At 37.7% G+C, this 24,448-nt stretch overlaps 1 protein-coding gene and 1 long non-coding RNA gene across 3 annotated transcripts in view; one reads left to right on the top strand and one right to left on the bottom strand.

The window, feature by feature from the left end:
• The window catches only part of LOC139973546 (fibrinogen-like protein A), a 132,146-nt gene extending 118,532 nt beyond the window's left edge, over positions 1 to 13,614 (bottom strand). Inside the window, exons 1-2 of the mRNA XM_071980306.1 lie at positions 13,189 to 13,614; positions 5,792 to 5,860 (exon numbers count right to left, since the gene is read on the bottom strand). Coding sequence (XP_071836407.1) covers positions 5,792 to 5,860; positions 13,189 to 13,279 — 160 coding nt within the window. The 5' untranslated portion in view covers positions 13,280 to 13,614. The remainder of the gene's footprint in view (positions 1 to 5,791; positions 5,861 to 13,188) is intronic.
• The window catches only part of LOC139973550 (uncharacterized), a 287,989-nt gene that overhangs the window by 136,984 nt on the left and 126,557 nt on the right, over positions 1 to 24,448 (top strand). The window lies entirely within an intron of this gene.

Here is a 24,448-nt window from a genome sequence, read left to right as displayed (position 1 = left end):
TAGGGTTCGTTTTTAATATACGAAATTTTTTTATGGAACGCTAAGGTGTTCTGTTCAGTTAAAAGATAACTAAGTCCAGTATTCTCTGATCTCTCCCCAATCACGGCATGATTTCACTTTTGATGTAAATGTATTATTGATGTATGAAATGCATAAATGTATTTTGTAAGAGATACTGCATATTTTGCTGTGTCATGTAACTTTGAGATACCTTAATGATACTTTTTTTAGATTACATCATATGATGTCATCAATATTGAAGAGGTACACTTCAATTTCAAGGAAATAGTGTCTATGTATATAACATATGATTATTTTAATAATTCGTAACCAAGATGTTAACCTTTGAGATATATGAAGACCATTTATTGAAGTCAATGAATATTAGTGAATGTGCTTACAGTACACTACCTTTTTGAGATAATGATAAGTTAAAGCAGTGTGATGTTAAAATTTTGGAGTATCCAAAAATTTTAAAAGATTGAGGGGGATGTTATGAAATAGTGATACCATCTCTTTGATGTTACTGAAACACTCCATCGAGACACCTTACAGGCCTCTTATGTATTTATCTAGGTCATGGATTCAGTTTTCCCACGAGAAGTTTTTAACTATCTTATTGAATCTTGGTACAGGGCCTTTTCCCAAAATAGATTCCATTATGTCTGTGGAACATTCGAGAAGGTTCTCTCACGTGGTATGGAAGTTTCCATAGAAAGGGGATGGACTTCCAAACTCCCAACCAATCAGGGCAGATCAGTGCCAGTGCACTTATTTTTATATCGTTAAGTTAATACAGGATGGTCAGGTTATTTGCTGCCTACTGATTGTGCGCAGAGGGATTTTATAGAAGTAAGGTATAAAAGTAAAAGGGGGCCGAAAGTTTATCACTCCGTCAGCGCTCCGTGATCAGTTCGTCGCTTCGTCATTGCTTCGTTACCATTTCATCACTCCTTTTAATTGTTTAATTGACGGAGTCAAGTCAAGTCAAGTCAAATCATTGTAATTTAGTTTTATTTGTAAAGAGAATCGACAGAGAAGAAATTATACCGAATCACTAATCAAATCCGATCTTGTCAAATTGTTTTTCTGTGAACTCATTGTTTTCTTCCGTTCGAGACATCTCCTGAAGAAGCATAAATACGGCATCAAGATATCCCAGTACCTTTCTATCGCGAGTCCCGATATAGTTTTACTATCGGAGGAGCCGGGCTCGTCACAATATTACAGTACGTTGCGGTGCAGTGGTGTACGGAGTAGTACGTACTAGTACAGAACATAAGACAATGGTAAAGCACAGAGGGAATGTAAACAGCTGATATGACCTTTATACGCCTGTGCAGTATATTCATCTCGCAAACAGACGAAACTTACTCGTTCTGAAATGTGAATGCGTCTTGTTCTTAACTAGTTATCCTCCTTGCGGACTTAATATCAATATTGCCCAGGTTGCATTCTTAAATGTGAACAAGGCCTAAGAGACCATCTGGAGCAACAATCTAGAGTTAAATGAGTTTTCACTCTATAAAGGTTAGTTGTTTGTAATTGGTTGTTAAAGGCATTGAAGACTCGCCCCAAACCGTGTGCGGCCATCTGAAAAATGTAACTTTCTGTTACTTGCAAGTGACGTTTTGTTCGTGTGGCTACAAAATGCAGACAGTAATGAAATGTGATACCTTGTTATCTTTAGCTGGACCTGAGATGTCCATCGCTGTATCGTTTGTACAATGTGCTGTGCTGTAGCTGTACTGACTGTACACTAGTGTCTATATTAACGATGGTAGCAAGCTGTGTGTGTATTTTCTGGGATCGATGGTGGTGTCTAACACTTCTGTTACACCTCATCGAAACTAGGTCAATCATGCAAATTAGTGTGTATACTGGTACAGGTCAACATGGTGCAAAATTAAACCTGTGAACATGTACTCAACAGCACTGTAGAACTCACAGAAGGTAACAAATAACTGCAGCACAAGTGTATGCACTAGTGGAATATTTCAGAAATATGCTCAAACAAAGGGAGAGTTCAGTATATTACATGTAAACAATCAATGTCACCTCCGAACGATAGCAAAGACCATAGGCAGATTGAGCTAATATCTGATAAATTTGTCCCATGTTAATAAAGTTTTAAAAACTGCATGTTTGGTGATTGTGATCTTTTATGGACAGCACTTCATTACTAATGGATCATTTCATTCAAGTTAATCAATAGCATTAATGTAAGCAATGGTACGCTATCTCTTGTCCAGAAAGGGGAAAAAGTGGCAAAAAACACATATTTGTAATTTATTCATCAACTGTGCATGTGAGAGTTTCATTAATACTTTGTTCAGTTTGTTACAGTGTTTTCTAAGGTAGATCAAGTCATCCATTAACATGTGATGGTACACAAACAGCAGAAATGTAAAAAATGTAGTGTTAACAATATTGTGTCACTTCCGAAACATTAATTTACAGTTTAATTCAAATTTAACATAATTAATAAAGGACCTTTTAAAAGATATTATCATACTGGTTGCTACACCTCTACAGAATTACTGTAATATGAGTTTTAGCCAAGGAAGATGTTTATTGGATCAGTAGAGATCAAATTTCCAACTAACCTGTTTCGGAGGTGACAAGGTGTTTCGGAGGTGACGCATGTTAACGGAAAGTTAAGAATCTCCCAGATATTAAAACGACTGGTCATGTTGTCACAACTTTTACTCAAATATTACGTTAGGGGGTGAGGTATATTTTAATAAGTTCAAAATGGCTATACTATTGTCTACATAAATCTTGGACTGAAGAATGCTTTGTTTCGGAGGTGACGGAAAACTTAACATTAAATTTGAAATTAACACAATTTTTTTAAGAATTCCAAATGAAAAATATTTTTTGGCCCAGATATTAGACACATTAGTTATTGTAATAATGCAACCTTACTTAACAAAATTTACACTGCTTAACTAGAACTTAGTTGCAGTCAAACTTAGGTACCAATTGTTTTAACGGTAAATGTCATCTCCGAAACGACAAAATCTAGCCACCGTTCCTTGGAGAAGGAAAGGAAGGAAACCTGGGGAACACAATTGCATCTTAGTGTGGACACTTGTTGATAATATCAACCAACTAAGAACTGGAAAATACCTTCCACCAATAAGTACAGGCTCTGACAAAAACAGTGTAGTTGAGAGTGTACGGCTGAACTAGCATATTTTAAGCATATTTATGGCCACCAAATCAACCTGAAGAAACCGAGAAAGTTCGTTAAGCTACCCAAGGTAGACTTCACTTAGGATGGTCAAATGGCAAAAAATCTAAGAATTCTGGTATTTGGTCACTGAGTTACAAAGCAATAAGTGCCAATATTGGAAGTTACACCACTGATTGTGAAAATGACCATATACAACAAATACAGTTTGCAGTGAAATCATTTCTTGCAGCCTTCATCAGTTTAATATTGTGCAGTTAAAATAGACCATTCATGTACTTATATCAGTCAAAATACTGTTCCATTGAATCTTTACTTTCCCATTATTGTTGGCATTCATGTTTTCTCTGAATTTTATGTGTGAAACAATCTCTTATATGGTTAAATACATCTGATTTTTTTTAACAAACATGTGCATTAGGACCTTAAGAAGTCAAAACAATGTCCCTTTTTGTGGACCACTACAGTCCATTTCCTGTCTAGAAAGCTGTCAATTGTTACTCATTGTTTGTGGTCATGGCAAAATGCAAATTGTAATCTTGGCACTTTTATAAATAGATGAAGCAATGGTCTAGAAGAGTTTCCACCAAATGGGGTGCCAGTCACAGAAAAAACAGTATCAAATTTTCTCACAGAAAGAGATATCTTTTGTCACCATGAAAGTTCCTAAAAGTTCATGATAAACCTAAATCATTAAGTGTTCTAATGAACATTCAATTCCATTTTAAAGGATAGATAAAAGATAGATAAGAAGTTTCTTCCACTTCTGGAAAGATACAATGCTTTTTTTTATTTTACAGATAATATTGCAATGTAAAAATTTGTTACCAAATAATGAATAAAAGACAATTCTAATTCCAGATAGTAGTGTTATTACGACAATTAAATAATCTTTTTATTCAGTTTAAAGTATGAGATTTGTGAAATGTAGCTTCCCGTTTTAAAACAAACTTCATAGGTAGTATGCAGTATTATACTGTATCAAGCTTGTCAACAATTATATTGTAGTTATTTTATTAAGGAATGTAGATTACACCACTTCAAGTCATATTTAATCTTATAAATGGGGTCTTAATTTCACCTTCTTTATAATATGCGTATACCTCTCCTAAGATTTGCTCCTTGTTTCATACTTCAACTTCTTATTAATGATTTTCTTTTGTGTAATGAAAAAATCCGGTTCCGGCCGGATTTTATCCGGCCGGATTTCATAACTATCCGGCAAAATCCGGTTCCGGCCGAATCCAAAAATTTGGATCCGGTGCATCCCTACCTGCGGGGGTTAGTGTTGAGTCATTAGTATTTAAATCATCCAGTGATGGTTGCTCATTGTTGTATTCTGAATCCAAGACATATCCATAAAATTGCCGTGGAATCTTGAGTTTGTTTTGCCGATAATATAAAAACATAGCCGACAACTTAATTCAGATGGTTAATTAATTATGAAAATTAGTAGTCAGAGATGAAGAACATAATGTGATTGTATATAAAACAAGAATAAATTTTAATTTTATTATCTTATTTGTGTCATTATAACAAAATAAATTGTTTCATAATTGAGCCTAACCCTGCAAATAGAATGAAATCAACAAAACAATATATTTCTATCTTATTAGATGTTTGTGATGTTTGTGATATTTGAAATAATGTTATGGGAACTTAATAAAATAAATATCACATTTTGTTGTTGTTGGCTGTTTCTTATATCACTGGTTAAAAATTAGAAGTTCATAATGGGCACACCATACAGTATATTTGACATTGCTTTTCCATAAAGACGACATAAAATTGATTAAATAACCCTCGAACCGCCTCAAATAAAAAATCCTTTCACAATCTTACCGGTATATGTCAATGACTATAAAGTCCTGCATGCTACATCAAATGTAAACACATAAAGTACTATATGCTGTTAGCTTACGTGATAGCTAGCTGGCATTGGATGTAACTTTGGTACAGATAATGTGAACAAAATATGATACTAATATCATTTAACTTGACCGCAGAAACTGGCTGAAGGTCCCGAGAAATATGAAAAGATCAGTGTAATGCGCAAGGAGAGGGGGGGGGGGGCAGCAACGGGAACGCCCAATCACCATCAGATGTTATGTCGTCTGAGTATGGTCTAAGGAGTTAAACCACTCTCCTTTATAGTGTTATAGTTCGCAAATTTTGAAATTTTTCAAACGCTTCAATTGTAACATACTTACATACTATATATGTGTATGTAAATTAAATTAACACATTTGTGTATTATTCTATCTTTCAGTGGGTGGGTGGTGGGACTGGGGGGGCTTATTTCCCTTGATTCAATTAGGGGAGGGATAGAATTTTATGTGTAACGCTCCTGATGAGGTCACCATGCCCTGACCTCAGTCAAGGATTATGACATTTTTGTTCGAGAAAGAATAAAACGACGCCTCCGGGCTGAGGTTGACGGCCTTCAATAAAACGTCAATTCCTAAATCGGTAACAGAATCCCCCCCCCCCCCCCCCATCAACTTTCAAATCCTGCGCACGTCACTCTAGTGGATTTTTCCTAAACTGTAACGGTTAGTGTATAGATTTAGTTTACTGCTTCGTTGTTGAACTTACCTTCTTTTGTAACATGGTCATTTGGTTTCGGTGCTGCCCCTGGGCATGGACCAGGATTGTAACGAGCAGCTGTTGAACAAGAATCACATGAAACATTACAGGAATAGTTACGATAAACTTATCAACAAGTTTTATTTTATTTTACAAGCGGGAAATTGTTCTAATTCTTTTCTAAAGTGTGTATAATTCATGTAATCGTTTTAAATTATTGAATCAAAATAAAGAAAACTTCAAATAAAAATGAATTTCTTGTATGCTATGACAACGGAGACCTAAAGCAAATAATGTTAAATGACGTTTTCAGCATAGGCATAGGAAGGTACTATTGAGTGGGGGGGGGGGCTGAAAACTGATGGCCGGCCTGGGGGAGGGTCTAAGGGGAAATTGGAAATTTTTTGCATTTCCAGGTGGCCTCAGATGCAATTTGGTGCAATATACTGTAGCACACTTCAACACCCACTCCATTTTGTAAATAATTTTGCATTTTCACCTGGCCTTAGATGCAATTTGGTGCTCCAAATGAGATTTTTTTCTTATTTGGAAATGAAAATAGGGTTTTCTGACTTGCGAAGCGGGGGGCGGAATGACACTTCCGCCCCCATATTTTTCACTGGGGGGCTGGCGCCCCCAGCCCCCCCGTTTCCTACGCCCTTGGTTTTCAGTCCGAGAAATAACCAGGTAGTGGACCACCTTATTGCTGCAATCGACAGGTAAGCATTCAGGGGGGTAGGAAGCTTCCAAAAAGTCCAGGGGGGGAACAACATCAGAGGGGCACTTTCTCATTCCATAACCACCATTCGTTATGCTATAAACCGATACACATGCCGGCCAATGGCCATATAACTTAAATATATATGATGTGTTAGTATGCTATCAATACTGTTATGGTGCACATGACTCTATCAACCTATCTGTACTTCTCTCCATCCATAATTCAGAACTTTCCAAAAAAAAATCCTTCTGTGTTCATTCGTTGAATAAAAGTCTTATAGCAACCTCGGTTAAATCCAAGTCATCGGTCTTAGATTTGTGTACATTCAATAACATCAGACTGTTGTATCTCTTTTGTGACATTGTGCTTCTCAGATAATTCTTTAGAAGACGCTGTGTGGAGAACGATCTTTCAGCTGAAGCGGTACTTAAAGGAGCCAACAAATATAAATGAATGAGTTTTGCAAGTTCTGAAAGTAAGGGTTGGACATTTGGGTGTTTCTGCTATAGCAGAAATGATTGTGCTCATTGATGTAATTCTTTTCACGTCAGGAAATTGCTGGAGAATAGTACCCCTTAACAACGTAAGCTGTACATCAAACTGCTGAAAATCAATGTCACTGGTGTCTGTTTTCACAAGCTGATCTGATATCTTAAAAGCTATGCGATTTGCTGCATTTAGAATTATAATTTCCTCCATATGGGTTAGTATTGTATATGACCCTGCAGTAATTCCAGTGAATCTCCTTTGTAGTACAGCAAGGCATGCATCAATAGCCTCAAAACTCTAGACACAGAAGTAGGATTTGGCATCATCAAGTATAGAATAATATCCTAGTAGAATGAGCTGCAACATTGATTGATTTTCATTTATTGTTAACTGTGCTACAAAAAGATGTGGGATGCCATTTTAGAATAGCATGTACAGACTAAAAATAAATAATTAATTTGAAATATTAAAATTTAACAAAGGCTTATGATATTCCAAAAGACAGTTCTTCCCCCCCCCCCCCCCAAAGGGGCACATTTTATTTGCCAGTAGGGCACATTTGCTATTTTGGAAAAAGTGGGGGTTGTTAACCCCCGTCCCACCCCCCCCCCCCGCCCCTGATCCTACCACCTGTAAGCAGATCCTATGTGTACACTTACTTCTTCTATATTGAAAAGCTTCAAAACTTTACTTATCTCGTCATACAGGAATATTTAGAGGGATATCTTCCACTGGCTAAAGTTGTCTGCTTAATACAAATTCTTGACATTTCTTCATCCTTAGGGAAAACCCACACCCTCATAGAATGTTATAAGGTGACGATATGAATTTTTACAAAATGAAGTGGAACTTTCTGAATGCATCTGGCAACAAAAGAGTCAATGATATGATCATGGCAATCCAACGGAAAATGTTTTTTGCTTTTCTGTATGATTTTTAACTAACGTTTCTACAGAGAAAATTAATTCTACTAAAAAAAAAACAGTTGCATTTTGTTGAAATTCTAAAATGGCAGAGAACCTTGACAGCTAAGCGAACATTCCAACTATATCAAGGATAAATGAACAAGAAGATTATCATAGAAAAATAAAGGTTTTGAAAAACATTTGCCGTAATGACATCACAGATTACCCACTGCGATCCATCCCAGGGAAAAATGAGGGGTTTGACCAGGCGAAATTAGTTCCATTCAATCGACCATATCATGAGTTAGGGACAAGATTTTGAGATGGGATCCTTGACTGACAATGTGCTCTAACTCTGCCCTTGTACAACATGCTAAGCATTTCGTATGACTGTAGTGATTTAAATTACGAATTTCGAATGAAGCGATAATTACCGTTGATGAAGTATTATTTATTATAAATAATTCATAGTTTCGACCCATGTTAATTTAAAGGGATATTCCGTTGGCAGACGAAGATAACCTTGTATTAAGAGGGACTATATTGCAAGCTGACAAAAAAACAGAAACTTGACGTTTTGGCGAGGTGTATCTCGACAAAGATACATTTTCAGATTTTGAACCATTTGGTATCATCTCCATACATCCCGGAAAAAACGTCAATTGTAAACTTCTTTTCATATTTGCGAGTTGTTGAATATCTCATCAATATGTCTTTTCTACGCTTCCGTACATTTATTACCACGCGCTCTACTCCAATAACAATAAGAAGTATAATATGACGCCAACCTGAAGTTGGCAAGGTGCCAAGAATAAGCAAAGACAATCGTAGCTTATCACTTTGAAATTTAAGTGCAAATACAATAACACTATACAAATCATATGTATGTAAATAGATCACAGAAATAAAATTTAAATGTCAAGAACATAGGGAATGAATGAAAATACATGTCCCACCAAATACATGCCATGTTTGTTCTTATATGAAATTACTTCCTCTCTATATCAGTTGTTCACTTGCTCTTGTAATGTAGAAGGCAGTTCAACAAAATACCTGCTTGCTTTAATAATCGAGTTCTCTCATTTTTTGTATCTTTACCAACGTATACCCATGTACGCTGTACAGTATGTTCCATACTGTAGGATATTACACTGGCGACCGGGATTTTCCCCAAAAAATGACTCTTTTGCTTAACTTGTTCGAACATTTGTTATAACACCTTTCAGTGGGAAACTTGAAGATTTTTTTCTTAACCAATGAGCAAGTTATGAAAAGAGATTGACATAGTTCTGCCCCCTATGAAGGGGACGTAGTCTGACAGTCCACCTCAATAAAAGAAAATAACTTATTGAACATCAAATGTTGAATTCCGAAGCATATTTAGATTATAATTTAGGTCTATATAAGTATCTATAAACGTGTTTGCCCCGAATGATTAATTAATACAATAAAATGTTCCTTCTTTTTTTGAACTCTAACTTTGATAGCTTAACAATTCTTTACATTGTGAGTTTGTATCGAAGTCATCAGACAACCAGCTCGTTTATTTTGTGGTGTCATTTTCAAGCATTTAGACGTAATTATAGTCATACTATTTTGCTGCATTTATATAGTGCTATAGGCACGTAGCTGTTTTGTTATTTCATTCTTTATTTCTGTTCTATACTTTTCTTCTGTACAGAGGCATGCACAAGGAGGGGGACTTTTTTCATTATTTGGGGGGTTTTCTAGAGGAGGCACCTAACCCTCAACCTACTGATACATGACAGTCTGCTTCAATAACACCACGTATGGCAGCACCCCTCGATCCTTTATAAAATACTTCATTCTCATATATGACCCTCCCGTGAAGATTTAGGTCGCCCTTTAAATCTACCTATTTATACCTACATTATAATCTAAGTAGGCCTATGCCTCAGAATACACCATTTGGTATTTAAGAGATATTGGTCTGTCTATGGAAGGACCCCAGATCCTCATTCATATAGGATTCGACTTCAGTGACCCTAAAGTATATAGTCCCCCTCCCTGTTTAAAATCCTTCATAAGACTCCGGCCCATTGAACAAAAGTTCAGCCAACATTATTAATTTAATCAGTCGGGGAAATGCCTTTTAGATATATCATGGAGGTACCTCCATTGATATATATATATATAGATCTACATAGACATAAATCCCGTGTCTAATTGCAAATACGCCTCGTTATGCACCATTTGAAGCTTATATAAGATTTTGGTTGGGGGGTGGGGTCTGGGGAAGAAAATAACCCCAGGCTCCTTCAAAGGAGCTATGCTATCTCCCATCTTCATTGTGGCTCTTATATGCCTCCTAGGAGGATGAAAAAGTCATGAAATAAACAGAAAGTGTTTCCAGAATCTCTATTGTTTATAGGCCTAGCCAAATAGAATTGTAACAGATATAATATTGCCTATACCAGCGGCTGCCAATTATTCTGGGAGGCAACCGTCCAAAGTTTTGTTAAAATCGGGGGAACAAATAACAAATACAAAGTTGTTGTTATTTGATTGACAACTACCCCTATATACAGTATGTGTGTAGGAATTATGTTTGTTCGCAATTCGTTGAGAGTTGAGGGTAGGCTTGCACTGTAAACCGGTTTTAGTACCGAAACCTGTTTTTGCCGACCGAATTTCGGTACTAGGCCTATTTGTTATTTTAAGAAAACCGAGGGAAAAAAAACGAAATGCTTAATTGCAAATACTGGAGAAAAAAAAACAAGTTAAAGCTTCCATCCATCATTTGTTGACTTTGGTTTCTCCTATTTACTGATCTTTTTGCAATATGAAAGTAAATTACAACAAGCGAAAGCTTTTCTGCTAGACGACATTGGCAACTACGATTGGCACACGCCATATACCAGTGTTGAGTGTGGATAGTTAGGCCTAACATTAGGCTATGCAGCCCTTATATGCGTGAATCAGTTTGGTGACCTTGTAGTATTGAACTGACCTTGGTTGCCAACGTTAGTAGTTGTGCGCACTGATCTGTACAGATCAGTGGTTGTGAGAAGTACACACTCAAATGACGAGATGCAGTTGAAAACAAATTGTTATATCCAACGTGTTTGTCCTCTTTGTGTTGTTCTTATTATTTTACTTCATTTTAACAGTAAAGGATATGGAGAAAATCATTTCAAACACATTGAGCACAGTTCGTGTTCAAAAAATGATCGTTAAAACTTGAAAGGTACATAGCGCAATCCACAATACCATACGACATGTACAGCCGCGCACGCAACTGGCTCAGAACACAGGCCTAGCAGTGAGAAAACATTTGAGCAGGGCTCTGTTAAGCCCGGGTCACATCTGCGCGATTCAACACGCGATTCAACTCGCAACTAAAATCACGCGAATCAGAAAAGTTGCTTCAAGGAAGTTGCGCTGATTAGGACATTGCTCTATTGCAAATCGACGGCGCAACTTTTATTGCGCAACAAGTTGATACCCGTGTCTAACTACGCGATTCAACCTTCAATTGTATTGCGAGTTGAATCGCGTGTTGAATCGCGCAGATGTTGTAAGTTGAACAACAAAGATGCAAAAAGGAACATTAGACCAATCACAGTCTATTATTCACAAGATACACCTGGCGTCAGGCAGGCTTGAGCCAAGGAATACTAATTAGGAGTTAAAATGTTGCATATATGGCTGGAAATTACAGATGTTGCTGTTGGACAATTTTTCTTTGTACGCTAATAGATTTTATTTTCTTTGCAAGTTTCCTTTCACTATTTCTTATCAATTATCGCTAGACAAGGCGACTCTCAGTTGGTTGTTCGTTTACGTTGAGGAACACGTGTTTCCCATTTAACGTAAACAATTTATAATCTTTGCCCACCTTTTGCAAGCAATATTTTTCAACTTGTACTTGAAAGTGTAGACGGCAAATTCTCTTCACTCCTTGAAGAGAAATTTATTTTACCGCCAAGACACCACCCGCGAACATGGCTAGAGCCTCGTGCAATTGGTACCTTCGAACACTTTGTCAGCCACTACTGAATTTATTGGACCAATCATATTGTAAAGAATTTTTTTTACGATCTCCAATTAGTCATAATGGGGTTTACGCTCGGCCCTAATCTCCGAATATATAACATCTTATAGCGTGAATATGGTGGTATAGAGCAATTGATTTTCTCGGGAGGGGGTATTACATTAACATCTACGTTTAGGAAGATTCTCCATCTGGGTAAACTTTGTTATCTATTAATTCCAACGAATTCTATTTTATCATCATTAGCAGGTTGAACAGTAAGCAACCGACCGAGCAAACCCTCCCTTAGTTAACAGAAATTCTTAGACGATTGTAAGTAAATAGTTACTGTCATTATCAGAGTAGTTTTCTTGCTGACGAGACCATCGGGTGATCGGGTTGACCCGTGAGTTTTTTCTGAACACGAACTTGAAATTCGTTAAGTCTAGTAAACACAAGTCAAACGATAATTGTACGTGATGTTAAAACTTTAAGAAAGAATTTCACTAACACATTTCTTTTCGACATTTTTACTTTTAAGTTAAGTTAACGTGGGTAATAAAAAGAGAGTCATGAAGACATTAACGTTTCTTGAATCTATTCTCCTTATTTTTTACCCGTTACTGCGAACGAACTAGACTTTTACAGCAGTGTTGGTATAGCTTCAAAAATACGCATCTTAGCGATCGCGACACCTCCGTCAGAGATTTGAATGTTTTCAATGAAATTCGGGAAGGGGAAAAAAAAACGGTTTTTGAGCCAGATTCGGTTTTTTTTGCAAGAAAAAAAAACGGTTTGGGGTTTTCACGAAACTGTGCAAGCTTAGTTGGGGGACTCTTAGATGAGCAATATCGAGTGAAACGGGTAAATGTTTTTACCCAAGCCTAGGCCTATATAGCTACCTTAAGTCGGATTGAACAACATAAATGTGTTTTTTTTTGGAGGGGGCGGGGAGGGGGGAGGGGGGAGGGGAACTGGCAACGCTGGCTTATAGTCATGCAGTCCAATTGTGCTGGAAGTATAGCATGTAACATTTCACCTTAGCTCTTATACGAAGATAACTGGTATGACCTTGGGATCGTTGAAGGGAACTCCGTCATTAGGGAGATCTGGAGGTCCATCCCCACAAAAAGAAAAGATAAATGTGACGTTATGCATTTCTGAGGTAATCACTTGTAGGCTATAAATTATGTATACCATTATGTCGACATGGTTGTTCCCAGAACACTATTACTGTTGTTGGGCACTTAATGTATATCATTGTTAAAAAGGTACATTTTGGTTAAATTAAGCCTACCTTGAGACCTTCCTCCAAGAAGCAGAATGACAGCAATCAGAAGATGAATAAATAAAGGTGATCGACACTGCTTTAATCCTCCTTTCTCCATTTTGAACAAATCCAGAGGCAGAAAGGGAAAAACAATCTAAGTTTATCAAATGTGTCTTTTCCTGTGGTAAGTAGGTACGTATCATGTATGTCTTGCCGTTCTGTGATACTAATGAAGAATTACTGACCGTCTGCCAGTATTTATTACCATCTTCATAAAGCGTCCAATAAAGTCACCCATATAGTGACTTTTAATTGGTCATGATGGTGGATGACGTATGTAATGTTTCATGCATATTCAAGTTCAACATTGTGATTACAACATGGAGCTGGTTGTACACAATTCCGTATTCACATCATATCAATTAGTTGATCACGATGTAAGTCTGGAAGCTGATCGAGTGGTCGATTGTTTTACAGACGATACCCCAGACAATTTGAATATGCAATGAAAATTGCTTAGTCTCAATTGGCTGTTTATGCCTTCAATGCGCAGATAGATTGAACACAGCTAGTTAGATTTGGAGCATTAATTCTCTTCTGTAAGTCTGGAAGCTGATGAGCGGTCGATTGTTTTACAGACGATACCCCAGACAATTTGAATATGCACTGAAAATTGCTTAGTCTCAATTGGCTGTTTAAGCCTTCAATGCGTAGATAGATTGAACACAGCTAGTTAGATTTGAAGCATTAATTCTCTTCTTTGTAAAACAAGTCTTGTGAAAATGATTGGTTGTTGCTGCCCTTCGAGGTTTCTACTCCCCCCACCCACACCCCACCCCTTCCTGCCATCCCTCAATTGAACTTTCTTCCTACGCCTCGGATACCACGATTCTCTTGAAAAGTGACCAAATACTATAAATGACGTTTTTAGCAAAACACATGTGTATCCGCATATATAGTTCGTAAAGGGAGACTTCTGGTAACCAATGAGCATGGCAGTAATGCCATATATCACAACACTATTAGTGTATCAGGAAAACTTGAATTTGCACGTGATATCTGTCAGACCCCGATCAGCCCTTTATTGTTCTACAGCTAACAGTAGGGGCGCAACAACTGTTTTGTACCGGGGAGAGGGGGGGGTAAGATGAAAAACTTCACATTAAGAGGATTCCAAAATTCTTCCGACTGATTTAGGTAGGGGCATAGAAAGGGTACAGTACTGTACTCTTGTTTAGCCAGTAGGTATGATTACCTCAAAAACCTCAGCACGACTCAATTACCCTTGAAGGGAACATTTTCGTTTTCCAAGGCGACAGCGAAACCTTTTTCAAACGTCATCGTCACGAAGTTATTATAAATTATTACCTTGAGATGGATATGAGGTTGTGTGGATTTGACAAACGGACCAACTGACTACACTATAAAAGGGTTAACTACTGTAACTGACAATACGATCCAATCGGTAAGAAGATTGGGACAATATCAATTTGAATATTCATATAGCATCGGAAATGATAAATTTGATGACATTGACGGAGATATTAAGATGAGTGTAAGAAATGGAGAGCTAAAAATTTGCACACACACAATGAGTCGTGTACACTATAGCAAAAGTTTGTTAAATTGTAGAAATGATAGCACCATTTTGCATCTAAGCCCCCTTCCTAAACATATTTCTGAAAGAGAAGTTATTGGCATAGGCGTAGAAGGCGAGGGGAAGCCCCCCCCCCCCCGCAAAAAGATATTCCTGTGAAAATTCGGGCAATATTCTGATATTTGTATCGGGCACTGCCAAAAATATATACAATAATCTTGTTTGATGAGAGTTAGTAAGTCCGTATAAAAACTCAGCCTAAGGTAGTAATAGACTATAACGTTCTAAACGTTTATAACTAACGTTTATAACTAAACGTCTATAACGTTCTAAACGTGCCCGACTTATCTGGCATTGATGTTGTGGAGTTATGTGCATAGGGGGTGGCATGCAAGAATAGCCGACCCCCCCCCCACCCCACACACACTTTTGACGCCAACTAGTGAAAATAATATACAGAAATATATTGGGAGAATAACCTTGTATACATAAGTTTCCTTCCAATGGTAGTACCAGTATGCATCTAAGTTTAGCACCTTTTAATTTAGTAACACATTCTCAAAAGGTGAGGGGGGTTTCACCAGTACGCCCTTCAATTTTGCTTACATTTTTCGGGCAAATCGTTACAGCACCCAAACCAATTGGGCTCCTATACGCCCATGGATATTGGTCTCCCCTTCCTTAGATCTGACCCCAGAATGGACTGCGGCGAAATTTTGTGCTCGCCAACTCCCCCCCCCCCCCCTCCCATTTTTGGGCAAAGAATAGATATATTTTGAAAAAGGAAGGTCTATTCATTATTGTATATTAAAAAGCAATGATTTATTTTCTTTTATGACGGTGACATTTACGGCACATGCAGACGAGATGTATAGAAGCACTATGTAAGTATACCTCGACAGCGTGTCAACATAGGCGATATTTGCCGAGTGAGGAACAAGTGACATCTTGACGAAAATTTCCATTTCTCGAGTTGCTTCTTGGAAGCACATACGTATGTAAACAGTTAGAAAGCGGTGGCAATGACAATTATGTATCCATATACCTATTGTGATTGAGTGTTGTGTAAAAGGTCGCATGTCTTCTATAGAAAACTGTAATATAAAATGGATGTTCTTAATTAATTTCAAAAACTGTCATAAAATATTCCATATTGATAAAAAAAAATATAAAAAAAACAGACCATAATCAAAGTTTGTTTATTGACATTTTCGAGGATGTTATGGCAACGGATTTTATTTTCCCTGATACCAGTCGGCGATAGATAACCAAACTTACAAAAAGGCTATTCCAGGGAGAAAGTATATTTTTGGCTGATGAAAGAGGAATACAATCTAAGCTTCCAGTTGAAGTTTGAATTCATTTTCTAGTCAACGTTTTCAGATAACATCAGATTGATACCGAGACCAAAAGTGAACTTGAAGCAAGCAGATGTGATGTCAGACGTACAATGATAAATTTGTTTCAGGGTACTTGTTGTTGTTGTAAGATACAAAATAAATACTTCAAAATTGTGTTGCATTTGAAATCGAATACATCACAGTCATTGGCATATTGTGAACTTCACATCCCTTAAGGTAATTTATTTAAATTCATTTATAACTTAATATAAATTCAAGTGCTTTCAACACAGTTTTACCGAATCGCTTAATCAGTGACTAATGTAGTTTCATTGAGGAAAATTGGACTGTTCACACTATATCTTTTATTTTAATCTCTCTCTGTTCTAATTCATTTAATTAATTAATTATTCGGTTTTCATATATATAATTGGTCCTAGGTATACATTTTATATAATTTATACTGGAATAAAGAAATTAAGAAAAAATATTGAATTGAATTGAAACAGCTAATCTTAATTCAAAACAATATAGTGTAATTAAACATAGGAAAACAAACATGTTGATGTTGCAAATTACATGTTAGTCCTGCAGGGTGAAGGTTTCTTGCCAGCATGTATAGAATCAAATTATGAATGAACGTTGTGTGCCGCAAATATTCCCAACAACTTCGGTTCATATTTAGGCTTAATTAACAGTTGAAATCACAGTTAATAATCTTCCTCGTATATCCAAGTTGGCCTATACTTTGACTCTACGAGAGGGGGCTTTTCATTTAATTGCTGTGAATTTGGTTGAAATGTTTAAGAAGGTTAAAACCGAACAGTACTGTTTTATGAGTGGCGGTGGAAAATATTATGATGAACGTTTTTTTCTGCGCACTAGAAAATCTTTTATTATAAGCCTCGCGTGCTTAAAAAACCATTGAAAATGACTAGCTGTAATGTGGTTTCGATGATGTAACATGAGCAGTTTCTTCATGCATCTGACGTAATGTATAGTAAGGGAGTACAACATATACTTGATGATAGTAATACAGTGAAAATCAGTGTGATGTGACAAACAATACATTCTCAATGACACAGGCTGTCCTGAAATGACCATTGACCTCAACAACAGGCTTCTTGTGCTAAATGTGATAGATATATCAACATACTAAATATGACATCTGTCCTTGTTGAAAAATTGTGTAAATCATGGTTTCACAATTTGACCAATGGCGAACTCAAACGACCATTGACCTCCGCCCACAACAACAAGGCTTCTTGTACTCAATGTGGTACAATTACAAATATGCGATCTGTCCAAGCTACCCTTGCGATATTATGTTTAGGAAGGTGTGTTAGTGTAGAGAGATAGGTAAGAGGGGGATGAAGTAAATGGTTGGCGTTTGTTGACTTCAAATGACCTATGACCTCCACCAAAAGCAATAATAGGCTCCATAAATTTAATATGGTAATCTACAAGCCAAATATTAGATCTGTCCAAGGTTCTCTTCTTGCAATATCATGTTCACAATTTGACGGCTGATGACCCCAAAATAACATTTGACCTCCACCAAAAACAATACGCTTCTTGTAATCAATGTGTTACTTCTACACACCAAAATGAGGTTTTCCCCACGCTTCTCTTCTTGCAATATCGAGTTAGCAAGGTTTTCAAAATTTGACCACTGGTGACCCAAAATGAAATTTGACCTCTACCAAAAACAATAGGCTTCTTTCCCTCAATGTGATACTTCTACACACCAAATATGAGGTTTACCCATGCTTATCTTCTTGGGATATCAAGCTGGGCGTCACAAACGGGTCAATGATGTTTGATTATCAAACTTATTATTGTATATGGAACTGACGAGTATCCCTTGATTTTCTCTACTATATCATCCACTTCGATAGAGTAGCAACGTATGACACTAGTTAAACACAATAAATCCATCATCATTGGGAATATATGCCAAATTTGCGGTCTATCCTCAAAGTACGGCTAAACCTGGATTGTAGCCCGATGGGGTCGATCCTCATAGTACGACGAAGACTTGATTTTAGCCCGACGGGGTCGATCCTTATAGTACAGCGGAGACTGGATCGTAGCCCCACGGGGTCGATCCTCATAGTACAGCGGAGACTGGATTGTAGCCTGACGGGGTCGATCCTCGTAGTATGACAAAGCCTGGATTGTAGCCCGTCGGTGACGATAGCGATTTTAACAACGCATAGGCTACCGGACCTACCACAGTGAGGAACGTACTCACGGCTCTGTCATCGCGTATGTTATTAGCCTGGAAGAATAACGCTAGGCGTTCGAGGTAACACTCGCCACGCTCCTTTCCTTCTCTAAACTTGCCATAGAAATCGACATATGTTGAATTACACTGACAGATGTTGGTGCTCTGATTGGACGAACTCGACATACGTCAAATTAAATTGACATAAGTCTAAGTAAATTGACACATGTCAGGTTTTCATGCTCTTATTGGACCACAATTGTCACATGATATTTTCTAGTGCTTCGATGGGAAAAGACCTGTCAAATGTGAAAGAAATCTACATAGGCCTTTGTCTTATTAACTTTACATTTGTCGGTTTCTCATGCTCTCATTGGACGACAAGTGTCACATGTTGTTTTCTAGTGCTGCGATTGGAAGGAATCAACATATCAATAAGGAATCAACACTAAGGAGTGTTAGCTCAGTGGTTAATGCCGGTGCCTTCCATTCATAAGGTCCCCAGTTCGAGTCACTCCAAGATTAATGTATGTCGTCCAGTTACAGAGTTGTTGACAATTGACAATTCATAATCATGGACGTTAAATATGAATCTTAGAGACTGATTTCGGTCAGCTTGCGGCTTTGATAAGCCAATGAGGCTTCTTCCCGAGTTCCTGCTTGCAGGAGGATCTTAAATACATACAATACATACATATGTGGAAGAGATCGACATATGTTGAATTAAAATTGACATATGCAGGTTTCGTGCTATCTACTCTTCTCAAAAATCCCTAGCAATTGACTTCACAAAGTACTTTATGCTGTTTTGTCTGCATTGTAATCAAACATCATAAAGCAAAGTGTCATTGTTTCATTTTCATATCGATCGCTGCATCTCGGCTGGATGCGCCGTCTTCTTTCCAAGCATCAAATTAAAAAAGAATGGAAGCCACTTTTCTCTTTCATTATAAACTGTTGCCTATAAAGTCAAAAATCCATTTCGTGTTTACATATATTGAATCTGTATGATTTCTTCATTATTACAGCAGCAAATTTTGCAATTATACTATTATAATGAGGTGATGAAGTTGTCATGGCAATTGTCATCAGTTTCAAGATAGACAACCGTCCAATCACAGCTTGCTCATCGGTCGAACGGCATGGCCAAATGACGCTATGCATTCTATTTCGATTCTTGCATTCTGAAATGATCATTCGACACAAAATCAAAATTAAATTTCAGATTTATTCTGGATATCAAAAAGATTGAAAAATATACATTTTTTTAATTCATTGAAGGGGTGCTAACTTTCATACAGTATTTGACATTGGTACTTAAAGCTTTCAAAGAAGATATCCAGATGATCTCATCTTGTCCCTTTCTTTAAGAATACAAAGTACCATTTTGTTCTGCCTTCAAAGTTAGATCCATGAGCCCACAGTGCTGTAGTCTCTATTTCTGTACAACTAATCTATATATCAAAATCAATTGTCAAATCATGTGTTATATCTTCCTCCTCACTATCATCATTAGAATATTTGAACCTATGGAAAAAAAACACAGTAACACTCTTGCCCCCCCCCCCCCAATTACTCTCTTGACAAAGCTGCATGATTATGCTTAGTACGTCAATGGTGGGAGACACTTTTATCAACTCTGTAAAACGGTTCAAAGTTTTAAAGTTCAAAGTACTTTGCACACTTTTTTTTTGTCTCTGTCATCATTTAGTCCCAAAAACACAATTTTGAAGCAAAAAAGGTTCAATTGTTTAACATTTCACAAAGTAAGCATCCATTTAATCAATTCAAATTCTTCTTGCAAAAGGCTGGCATGTGTTTACAGAGGCACTGTCCCTTCTTAGATTACCCACAGACTGCATCACATCCAGACACACCTTCAGCTAGACCGTTCGAAATGGAACCGAGCGATTTAAGAAAAATGGCCAGCATTTCAAGCTTTAATGTTCTTTATAAACATCTCAGCATGAAACCCATGGGAGGATGATTAAGGTGGTTGATATTAGAGAAAATGGAATAGGAATATGGCTGGTAGAACATCAATCTTGATAAATATTTAAAAGCAAAATATTAGCATATCTATCAAATGTGCTCAAATGACACGTAATCATTAATACATTGTGTGCTTGGGCAGGGAACTTTATCTCCATCGCCTCTCTTCACCCAAGTGTATAAATGGGGACTTGCGAGGACATTTGTAAATATAGTTGCGTGCACCTGTTTGTGGCTGCACCCTATGGGAACTCCCTTAGGGGACACGTAGATGTGGTGCACTGTAGTGCCCCAGGAAGGATTGCTTGAATTGTGCACACTTTGGTGTGTGGGTGTGACAAGTAACCAATGAGTTGTGTGAGGAGGCCTTTGGTCTCAAACAAGACTGTAAACCTTTAACTTCATAATTCCTCTAATCTTTTCCAAGCAAATTTTATAAAGAAGAAACCTTGCAATAATTTAAAGCTCAACAGTATTTGCAATGAGATGCTGCTAAAGGTGCCTTGAGAAGTTTCAACCATTAAAAAAGCATTTCCAGATATGGAGAGAGCTGCAAGCTGGACTGTTCAATGAACTAAACATCAAATTACTATGTAAAATACTGAATTTTCTATGAGAAATTCCAAATACTGCTACCCATAGAACACTAACCACTACAAGGCCAGCTACTTTAATTGCTGAACGGGCAGGGAAGTTTTTGGGAAAATCTGTAAAATTTAGGGAAAAAATATGACAATCTTAATATTTCAATTCAAATTTAGTACAAGCTGGTTGTGTTTTTTACAAACATAACAATTGTCGTAATAATTGGCTTATAAGGCAATCAATATGTCTACAAGTGTTATAGTCACTTGGTACCAATTCTAAGAGATATTTGAAGAATTCTTGATATGTATATTAATACATCCTGATGTACAGTGATCTGCAACAAGCCAACCACTGCCTTGAAAAGATATAATGTCACAGTTATTACACAACGAACACCAACAGTCTGTCATTACGTCACCAATCTACTGTATACTATACTAAAGCTATACGAGAACTACACAGCACCACACAACAACATACGATACATACTATCAATCTGCAGCGTTTTTGTTTGTTTTGTTTGTTTTACGGTCACTAGCTTTGATGAACAGTGTTCTTTTTTCTAGTGTCCATCCATGGGCGTCAACCCAGGGGGGGACGGAGGGACACGTCCCCCCACAATTCGATGGGTGGGGGACACACTATCAAATGTCCCCCCCCCCCCCCACACACATTTGGAAAAAGAGTAGTGTCGTGGCTCTATTTGGTTAGGGCTTACACATCTCAGGATTCATATCATCGAATATCACTCAATGTTGCTGAATGGAGAATTCCACCCAGATCTTGTGAGTTGGTACCCTGAGCTCCCCGACAATCTTAAGCTTAGTCTGCCTTTCTTTCGAGGCCAGTTCCAGTCGTCGTCGGTTGAAGGGTATAGACAAATATTCAAGTCGATGAATTCAGCGGTACGGGCTATGTTTGGTGAAGTCGAAGCTCTCTTGCGGTTACTCCTCGTCTCCCCCACCAGTTTGACGGAAGCCGAGAGATCTTTTAGTGCTTTGAGGCGTTTGAAGACATGGCTACGGAGCACCATGACTCAACAGAGGCTGAACCATGTGATGGTGTGCCATATTCACCGCGAAAGTCTAGCCCAGTTGAAGCCTGAGAAGCTAGCAGACAAATTCGTTGGTTTCTTGGATCACAGACGCCGCATCTTCGGGCGATTCCAGTAGAAAACTAATGCGCTCCGTCATTATCATAAGAGACAGCACTTCATAGCTAGAGCCGAAGCCTGTACATATTTGTTGTTTAGTTGTAGATGGTGTTTCAAAGACGGTGCCCGTTCCCTAATATTGGGGAAATGAAATCGGGAGCATATTCCGTGGCAGCGCATCCCATGTTACCTTGTTGTTGGGTGATACCGGAGTTTACTCCACAGTGAGAACACTGGGTACATGCAGGGACGTCTCTGGAGGGGGGGTGGGGGTGTCTCACCCCAAACTTGGTAAAACTGACGATAGTTGGAAAATTGGAGTGCGACAGTCGGAATTTCCGACTGTCGCACTCTAGTTTATCTAGGCCTCTTCATTAATCCTGTGATTGTGCATGACCTAAAAATTGAAAAATTTCGGTCGAAATTGACCTTTAATCTGTCATATTTACCACGTTTTCCTTGCTGCTTTGAGAAATTGTACCACCATACAAAACTTCGTATGATATTGAATACTCCAAAAAAATGCCTAATAGAACTACCGTCATAAACATAGGAGCCCAATTTGATTTGGAGGAGGGGGGAGGGGGGGTTGTAACAACTTGCCCGAAAAATATAACCAAAATTTTTGCCCGAATTTATACAAAAATATTTGGTTGGGATGGGGGGGGGCTAATAAGTTTGTGAAATGAGTGCCAGTGGGTACAAATGTATCGAAAAAAGTTCAGAACAAAAGTGCAGTCGCGAAAGATTTGGTGTCTGACTGACACTGACCGTATCGTTGACGAGTAGCGCGAGGGTGGTGGGGGGGTACAAAGCAGCAGTCGGAATTTCCTGGCTTCAAAACCCATCCAGTTGGAGTTTCCGCCACTACACCCCCCACCCTCAATCATCAGGCCCTAGCTACGTCCCTGGGTACACGGTGGTTACAAAGTACGCTTCAACCAGAATTCACCTGTTTACCAGATCTGCAGATCCACCTAGCAACCAACGTAACTTGCGTGAGGACTCCAACTAACAACCACTGATTTATTTTGATGCCTTCATCACTTTAGCCACCACTTACATGGGACCTATTCTAAGTCTGACGATACATGCGCATGTGTGATTTGTTTGTGGTTTGTCTTGCCATCCTTGTTTCAAATTTCATAGAAATGTATACTCGTAGACCTAGCAAAACATTTTTTTTCCTTACCCCCCGGGTAAGGAAAAGATGAGAGAAAAAAAAAGAAACAAGAGCATCAATGATGCAGTATCTCAATACTGGAAGTTTTAATTTTGATTCCTAATTTCAAATCTTTGCTCTGTCTCTACAATTATCAATATCAATCATGGTACAACAAATATATAACTTGCATTTTTGCTACTCTGCCACGAATAGTCTCTGCAGGTTACACTTTATCCTGCTAGTCTTGCCTTTAGCACTCATTGCCTGTTAGTCGAAAGAACGACGTTGCAAGGTTTAGTAATGTCATAGAATATTTAAGAACTTGTTTTTTATGTGGTATCCTTCATCTTAGGTCAGTCTCTGTTGGACTTTTTGGTCATATAGTTTGACGTCAATGACAACAGCCAAATTAGAAGAGGCGAACAACTCGACCATATTCTTGATGCCTGCCTTGAGAGCTAGGCCTATTGACCTACTGTATGTTACTGTAGACTGTAGTGGTGACTACCATCAAAACTGTGTCCACTTCTAGATATCAAAACAACCCACGTTTTTCCATCTCAATTTTTCGGACATGAAGATTTCATGGATTTATGACTTGGAAAAAATAATGTAAAAGAAGATTACAAGTTTTTATATCCAAGTGATAGGTTGCCTCCTCTTCCCCTAATAGCCACCTCAGTTCCTCTCCATTTTGTTATTTTATTTTAATTCTTTGTACATTTGATGTCAAACATTACAGGTTCAAAAGAAAGCTAAACATACTTCTTATAACCTTATACATCTTATATATATCCTTATAAATAAAACATAACCTTATACAATTTTTATAGTCTTATCAAAGTTGTGATGCCATGGCCGGCTCCTCTTTTATACGTACCCATCAAACAAACTTACCCTGGTCCTTCCTAGGAAAAGCTGTCTGAACACCAGTACAATGCTAATGTGGCTATCACTGAAAGCCTAATAGGCCTAGGGGCCTAGGCCTATATATATATATATATATATATATATATATTTAAATGCACTAGGCCTACAGTAAGTAGCTTTCAGAAATACAAGAATGTGTATACGTAATTATACAAAATACATGAAGGGCAATCAAACAAACTTATCATGGCCCTTGCTCTGAAAAGCTACCTGAACACCAGTACTATCCTTAAATGGATGTTACAAAAACGAAGGCCTAATATAAATTAAATGCACTACGTAGAATTCAGCAGTA

Source organism: Apostichopus japonicus, chromosome 9, assembly GCF_037975245.1.
Source record: "Apostichopus japonicus isolate 1M-3 chromosome 9, ASM3797524v1, whole genome shotgun sequence".
Lineage (NCBI taxonomy): Eukaryota > Metazoa > Echinodermata > Holothuroidea > Aspidochirotida > Stichopodidae > Apostichopus > Apostichopus japonicus.
The sequence above is the reverse complement of the archived record's forward strand: the minus strand, read 5'-3'. Positions and strand labels throughout refer to the sequence as shown.